The sequence below is a fragment of the Nicrophorus vespilloides genome, unplaced genomic scaffold (genome assembly GCF_001412225.1).
Source record: "Nicrophorus vespilloides isolate i.1.1-1 unplaced genomic scaffold, Nicve_v1.0, whole genome shotgun sequence".
In the NCBI taxonomy this organism is placed as follows: Eukaryota; Metazoa; Arthropoda; class Insecta; order Coleoptera; family Silphidae; genus Nicrophorus; species Nicrophorus vespilloides.
In genome coordinates this window covers 97862-106543 of record NW_017099553.1, presented here as the reverse complement: position 1 = coordinate 106543, position 8682 = coordinate 97862, and the positions used below count along the sequence as shown (strand labels likewise).

Below are 8682 nucleotides of genomic sequence, written 5' to 3'. Positions count from 1 at the left end.
TTGCCAGGACCAACTTTCCCGGAAGTGATGCCATTGCCATCTGAAATTCACCCAAGACTCGCCCATTGCCACCACCAATCTCCGTTCTTCCAGCTCCAGAAAGGCCACAGACTCGTCCATTGCCTCCACCAATCTCAGTTCTTCCAGCTCCAGGACAACCACAAACTCGTCCACTTCCACCACGCAGCCGGAATTCTTCCAGCCCCAATTGCACCACAAGTCAGACCATGGCCAATGCCCCAACCACCACAAGTGGAAGTATTGCCAGGACCAACTTTCCCGAAGTGATGCCATTGCCATCTGAAATTACACCTCAGACTCGCCCATTGCCACCACCAATCTCCGTTCTTCCAGCTCCAGAAACCACAGACTCGTCCATTGCCCCACCAATCTCCGTTCTTCCAGCTCCAGGACAACCACAAACTCGTCCACTTCCACCACCAGCGGAATTCTTCCAGCCCCAATTGCACCACAAGTGAGACCATGGCCATACTTCCACTTGTGGTGGTTGGGGCATTGGCCATGGTCTGACTTGTGGTACAATTGGGGCTGGAAGAATTCCAGCTGGTGGTGGAAGTGGACGAGTTTGTGGCCTCTCTGGAGCCGGAAGAACGGAGATTGGTGGAGGCAATGGACGGGTTTCTGGTTTCTCAATTGGCAAAGGCTGTACTTGTGGGAAAGTTGGTCCTGGCAAAATTTCTCCTTGTGGTGGAAGAGGCATAGGCAATGGACGCACTTCCGGAACGACTGGAGCTGGCAGAAGCTCAATGCCCGATCCGCAACCTTGTTCTGGAGCTGGCAGAACTGAAATTGGTGGTGGCAATGGACGAGTCTGTGGTTGTTCTGGAGCTGGCAGAACAGAGATTGGTGGTGGTAATGGACGAGTTTGCGGTAGAAGTTCAGCTGGCAGTGGCATGATTTCAGGGAAGACTGGAGCTGGAAGAGCCTCTGGACGCGGTACTTCTGGCAACAATTCAGTCGATGGTGGTTGAATTGCGGTGTGCAGTTCGCTCACCTTGGATGGGTCGTTCAAAATGATACGAGCTCCATATCCTTAAGACACAAAAAAATAATTATTAAAAACCGTTAATTTAATTATGAACAATTATATATACCTTGGAAGCAAGCCAATGCTACGAGGATGGCAAGGACTGCTTTGGAAGTCATCTTGACTGTGTGATTGTCCACTGTTCATCTCAGTTTATATAGTGAATTCTTATCAGATTTGAAGTACATCAATAACATTGTACCTTTATTGGATTGAGCTTATAGATTTACTTAATCTAAATTTTCTAACAATAAAAAAGTTGACATAAACGTTTCAAGTTACTATACATTCTTGAATAAGGAGAGTCGATTACAAAAAAAATGAGGATTTATATTATGCCATCTAATAAAATATTAGATAACAGATATATTTTTTTTTCAATATTTTTATGATTACTATAAAAGAATTTTAGAGAAAAATATCCTGAATGATTCGAGAAAAATATTATATACAGGATGTGACATATTAATGCGTTTATATTAAAATGACTGCTTTTCAATTCAAATCTAAACACTACATTTGAAATTTTCTAAAATATATTTATATTTTGTAATTAATAATAATATTTATTGTATCAAACATAATACAAACTTAACATAATAACAAAACTAAAATTAAATTTCTGCAAATGGCTAATGACCATAGGTCTTCCAGCCCGAGAAATAATGACATAATGTACAATATATCATAAAAAACACCAAATATACTTCTACCGTTATATACTTCTCAATTTGACAACATGTGCTACTAAAAAGTAAGAGTAGGAAAGCTGAAATCAGAACGATCCCTGACTCTTAAAATGAGACACCAGTAAACTGTACCGAGAGTGGATGGTCTGCAACAACATTTTCTAAACAACATGCCAATGCGTTCCAAAATAGGTGCGATTATTAGTATGTTCATACAGTAGTTCATTGGAAAGGTAGTTTTGTATTTATTTTTACTAAATTATTATAGTAATTCTAATATATGTTCTGTAATTAAATAAAATGCCAAGACATAGAAAAAAAGTCATTTCTCGGTTACGTAAATGTCATCAAATAATATTTGTCACATAATAAATAGTTATAAAATTTCTGATGTAACAAATATTATAAAGCCCTTTTTACGCAACAATAGATTTTAAAGTTTTCGAGAATGAAATAAAAAACACAAAGAAAACTCGTAGGTACATAACATTTATTATATAGCCAGATGATCAATGCTTATCTTCATCTAATTATGAAATAACATGCGAAAAAAGTTCTTTATTTATAGTTATTGAAGAAAAACGAAACTCTCAATTTGCGTTTTTCACAAAATTTATCAAAAATTACGCATAATTTCCAAGAATTTTCAAAATCGAAATATTGAAGCTATATTTTTTTCAACACACACATTCCATAGATAGCGATTTTTAGTTTACGTTTTTTGTTAAATTATGTAATTTGCTTGCGTGGTTATCTTGTAATTAAATATAAGATGTAAGTGTAAGATTTGAGTGTAAGATAATCTAATTAGGTTGCGTTGTTGTTGAGTAATTTATAAATAATATAACGTAACTTTTGTTTCATAATGTATTATATTTTTGACAAAGCATAGAAGATGACAGCACACACTTGCTACTACTTTAGAAAGAAGTTATTTCATTTATAATTTGAGTATAAGAATATTTTATTATCTAGCGTCGTCTATTCTCTGTTTCTTTTGATACATCATAAACTAACTGCATAACAGTGGGTAAAATATAAAAAGCAGTTTCATATGTATCGAGTTATTAAGAAAAATGCGAGAAAATTGGAAAATTGTCAGTGCATAACATTTATTATATAGTTTTGAAACGCTAGCGCTCATTTTATTCAGAAATAACATTCGAAAAAGAGCATTATTTTTCGTGTTTTCAAGGAAATTTGAAAATCTCTATTAATTTGTGTTTTTACTAAGTTTCACAAATTGCAATTGCACGACATTTTGGAAATAGAAATATTGAAGCTAGAATAAATTAATTCATATACAAATTAATGAATTTGTAGATTTGGATCCAAATTGTGTTATTGGGCATCTATGCATAAATTATTGTATAGAAATAAATCTTTAATTTAGCTTTTGTAATGCTTTTATTTATTTAAGTATTAATATAATCTTATAATAGTAACAAATTGTTGATCTTCCATTTAGAAGATAATTTGTTCTGGTCTCAGGGATTCCACTCCTCCGGGAATTGGGTGGAAGATGTTGTCGCAACCATACTCATCTTCTGGCACAACTTCTGGACGAAGTTGTGGCCTTTCTGGGGCTGGAAGAACGGAGATTGGTGGTGGCAATGGACGTGTTTGTGGGTTCTCAATTGGCAATGGCATGATTTGTGGGAAAGATGGTCCTGGCAATACTTCGCCATGTGGTGGCAGAGGCAATGGCAATGGACGAACTTGTGGCCTTTCTGGGGCTGGAAGAATACCAGCTGGTGGTGGAAGTGGACGAGTTTGTGGTTGTCCTGGAGCTGGAAGAACGGAGATTGGTGGCGGCAATGGACGAGTTTGTGGGTTCACTTCAATTGGCAATGGTTGGATTTGTGGGAAACTGGCAGTGGCAATACTTCGCCATGTGGTGGCAGAGGCAATGGCAATGGACGAACTTGTGGCCTCTCTGGAGCTGGCAGAACGGAGATTGGTGGCGGCAATGGGCGAGTTTGTGGGTTCACTTCAATTGGCAAAGGCATGACTTGTGGGAAAGTTGGTCCTGGCAATACTTCGACTTGTGGTGGTTGGGGCATTGGCCATGGTCTTTATGTAATTTTAATTGACCAAAATAAGATGCAATTTTTTAATTATACGATAAACAAATAGTTTAATTAGATTATCAAATAAGCATATCAAAGACAAAACAACTTCCTGTAATAAGTTGTCAAATTTAAGTAGTAAATTTGTTCGATTAGTTTCTTTATTTGTTTCTTTCGAGTTTAGCTAATAAGATTTTGCAAAATTATGTGAAAACTATATGTTGTATATACTTTATGATTGCATGAGAAGTGTTAGTTTATTGAAAATCTTTAAGTACTTTTAATAAGTAAGTTTTATCAATTCAAAAAAAAATTAAATAATTTTATTTGAACTTCTTTAATCACATCTTCTACATACACAAAAAAATGATTATTAAAATGTTAAATATTATGTAGAATTAAAAATTGCAATCTTTGACTCTTTGATAACTGTTCATCCATTAGTAAGGATATTTATTTATTCATAATTAATTGTATTAATATAATTAAAAAGAAACGAGTAATTTTTCAAATGCTTTAATTAGGATATAACATAATGACGATTTGCAATACATTAGTTTGTAGAGAATCTAGAAGATAATTTGTTCTGGTCTCAAAGACTCAACACCTCCGGGAATTGGGTTGAAGATATTGTCGCATCCAAGCTCATCTTCTGGCACAACTTCTGGACGAAGTTGTGGCCTTTCTGGAGCTGGAAGAACGGAGATTGGTGGTGGCAATGGACGAGTTTGTGGTACTTCAATTGGCAATGGCATATTTGGGAAAGTGGTCCTGGCAATACTTCGCCATGTGGTGGCAAGGCAATGGCAATGGACGAACTTTGGCCTTTTGGGGCTGGAAGAACGGAGATTGCTGGGGCAATGGACGAGTTTGTGGGTTCACTTCAATTGGCAATGGTTGGATTTGTGGGAAACTTGGCAGTGGCAATACTTCGCCATGTGGTGGCAGAGGCAACGGCAATGGAGGTCCTGGCATTACTTCGCCATGTGGAGGCACAGGCAATGGCATTGGACGAACTTCTGGCCTTTGTGGGGCTGGAAGGACCTCGATCGCTGGAGGCAATGGACGAGTTTGTGGTGGAAGCTCAGATGGCAATGGCATAACTTCTGGTAACAATTCGGTCGATGGTGGTTGAACTGCGGTATGCAATTCGCTCACCTTGGACGGATCGTTCAAAATGATGCGAGCATCATTTCCTATAGACAAATTATAGAATTAGCCATACATGTTATTAACGTAAATATAATTTGATATACCTTGGAAATAAGCCAATGCTACAAAAATGGCAAGTACTGCTTTGGAAGTCATCTTGCTTTCTGACTGACCACTTTCAATTTTTACTAGCTTTTTATACTAAAGTCTTATCACAGATGGATCAAGCGTGTGACGTTTCTTACTTTATTGGAGGAAATTATTGATTGTCATTTATTTCTTTAATCCAATAAGCATCTCAAATAGATTACATATAAAAAAATATGATTAAGAATTATTAAACTAGCAAAAAAATGTATTGTACAATATTGCATAATTATTAACCATTTTCTGTACTTAATAATCATTATACTCCAATAACAAAAATATAGAGTAGAATTCATCGATTAGCAAGACTGTCTTGTCTTACCCATTAGACATTTTAGCCATTATGTCTACAGTCTACGAGATTTTTTTAGGCGTAGGTTTTTTTTGCATTAATTAAATGTATAGTATCCTTCAAAAATAACTCGTATTTGAGTTATTTTTATCACGTTATTAATTATTAATGTAATTGTATAATTGTTCCACTCAATACTGCTATTATTATTGAAACCATATATTTTAATTATTATACAAGTTGATGACACTTCAATTCATTTATTTGCATTAATAATTTTACATGAATTTATTGTTTAAATATAATATCTAATAGTTTTTTTTTGTATCCTTTATTATTATTCACAATCTGCCATAATTATGACAATGAGTTGAACAGTTTTTTGACATAGACAATTAAAAATTAAAATAGAAAAAACAAAATAAATAGGCATGGAGCGAAACGATTTCCCATCGGAAATCTTCCTATAAACAAATATAGACTTAACTAAAAAATAATTCAATGACAATAACAACCCAACTAAAATTGATTTTGACGACACTATGAAACTTTAAATAAAAATATTCACTCTAATAAACTAACTTTTAGTTTCTAAATGGGAGGTCGAGAGTGTTGTGTCTTTTTAGTCTGTGGGGGGTGTCACTATTGTCTAGGAGAGGTAGTTTTCCAGTCTGTTCTGGTAACGGGCACTGAACAGGGAGATTTCACTCTTAACAGTGTTCATGTGGAGGTCGTTGTGTATCGTGTCGTTCGTCACGTACCAGGGGGCCTGCACCAGGGTTCGCAGGCACTTGGATTGGAAGCGTTGCAGGATCTCGATGTTGTAATTGCTGGCTGTTCACCAAAGCTGGATGCCGTACGTCCACACCGGCTTCAGCACTGTCTTGTAAATGAATAGTTTGTTATTGCGGGATAATGGAGATCTTTTGCCGATGACAAGCCCAAGTATTTGGCATCGTCGACCTGCGGGATGATTTTGTTGTTCAGTGTGATCGGGGGTCAGGTTCCCTTTTTGAGGGTGAAGGAGACATGGCTGGATTTGGTTTCGTTCGTTAGTTTGTGTATTAAATATTAATTTATCAATTAAATTTTACACAAATTAATCCATTTTTGAATTAAAGCATATTTTTCATTGTCATAGTCAATATGATAATTTTTATTGCAAGAATATGTTTTAATTTTTTATTTTAATTCAAACATGACTGTTATTTTTATTATTTATTGCAAAAGTCATATTGTCTTTCCACAAAGTATGTTTAAATATTAATTGATAATTCAATAAATATTAGCAAATTACATGATTGATACTGACAATAAAAATAACAAATTTTCATTTATTTCCAATTTTAAAATATTATTGAATTGTCTAGTTATATTCCTATACATCATTATAATTATTGTTGTTACAATTCCACAATTATATGTAATAAATCCAGAATTGTGTCGTGATAACGTGTTTCCTGATGTTATTCGATAAAATTTATTATATTTTTCCACTATTTACAAATAAAATTGTATTTTTCCTGATATGATTTTAGCATTTTATAATAGATATTGATTAAAGTCCATTTTCATCATATAACCAAGCTGTGTACTTTTTTTTATTGAATATTTTTGCGAAAATTTTCGACTAATAATATTTTACTATTTTTCAAAATATCTTGAAAACTTTGCATACATTTTATGATTACATAAGAAGTGATCTGTAAATATGCACAACAAAGATAAAACTATGCAATTCCAATTATGATATTTCATGTTTTCCTGCTTGATGCTTTAATATTTTGACATTTTTTTTGTAATTTCTAGAAAACACCTCACATATTTTTACATACTTGCTCCATTTTTAATAAATGTTATAATAACCTCTGTTATGTAATTTTAATTGACCAAAATAAGATGACTTCTCAATTTTTTAATTATACGATAAACAAATAGTTTAATTAGATTATCAAATAAGCATATCAAAGACAAAACAACTTCCTGTAATAAGTTGTCAAATTTAAGTAGTAAATTTGTTCGATTAGTTTCTTTATTTGTTTCGTTCGAGTTTAGCTAATAAGATTTTGCTAAATTATGTGAACTATATGTTGTATATACTTTACGATTGCATGAGAAGTGTTAGTTTATTGAAAATCTTTAAGTACTTTTAATAAGTAAGTTTTATCAACTCAAAAAGAATTAAATAATTTTATTTGAACTTCTTTAATCACATCTTCTACATACACAAAAAAATGATTATTAAAATGTTAAAGATTAGGTAGAATTAAAAATTGCAATCTTTGACTCTTTGATAACTGTTCATGGAGTTGTAAGGAGATTTATTTATTCATAATAAATTGTATTAATACAATTAAAAAGAAACGAGTAATTTTTCAAATGCTTTAATTAGGATATAACATAATGACGATTTCCAATACATTAGTTTTTAGAGAATCTAGAAGATAATTTGTTCTGGTCTCAAAGACTCAACACCTCCGGGAATTGGGTTGAAGATATTGTCGCATCCAAGCTCATCTTCTGGCACAACTTCTGGACGAAGTTGTGGCCTTTCTGGAGCTGGAAGAACGGAGATTGGTGGTGGCAATGGACGAGTTTGTGGGTTCTCAATTGGCAATGGCATGATTTGTGGGAAACTTGGCAGTGGCAATACTTCGCCATGTGGTGGCAGAGGCAACGGCAATGGACGAACTTGTGGCCTTTCTGGGGCTGGGAGAACGGAGATTGGTGGCGGCAATGGACGAGTTTGTGGATTCACTTCAATTGGCAGAGGCCTGACTTGTGGGAAAGTTGGTCCTGGCAATACTTCGACTTGTGGTGGTTGGGGCATTGGCCATGGTCTCACTTGTGGTGTAATTGGAGCTGGAAGAATTCCGGCTGGTGGTGGAAGTGGACGAGTTTCTGGTTGTCCTGGAGCCGGAAGAACGGAGATTGGTGGCGGCAATGGACGAGTTTGTGGTTGTCCTGGAGCTGGAAGAACGGAGATTGGTGGCGGCAATGGACGGGTTTCTGGTTTCTCAATTGGCAATGGCTGGACTTGTGGGAAACTTGGCAGCGGCAAAATTTCACCTTGTGGTGGAAGTGGCAGAGGCAGTGGACGGACTTCTGGAACTACTGGAGCTGGCAAAAGTTCAATGCCTTGTTCGCAACCTTGCTCTGGAGCAGGCAGAACGGAGATTGGTGGTGGCAATGGACGAGTTTCTGGTTGTCCTGGAGCTGGCAAAACAGAAATTGGTGGTGGCAATGGACGAGTTTGTGGTTGTCCTGGAGCTGGCAGAACGGAGA

The 8682-nt window shown here is 35.5% G+C and overlaps 1 protein-coding gene across 1 annotated transcript in view; it reads right to left on the bottom strand.

Moving 5' to 3' along the window:
- Positions 1-313: 313 nt before the first annotated feature.
- Positions 314-8682, bottom strand: part of LOC108564719 (basic proline-rich protein-like) — a 12628-nt gene continuing 4259 nt past the window's right edge. The window contains 6 exon segments of the mRNA XM_017923818.1: positions 314-1053; positions 3213-3605; positions 3608-3810; positions 4588-5002; positions 5063-5080; positions 7846-8682. Of these exon segments, the coding sequence (XP_017779307.1) occupies positions 314-1053; positions 3213-3605; positions 3608-3810; positions 4588-5002; positions 5063-5080; positions 7846-8682 (2606 nt within the window).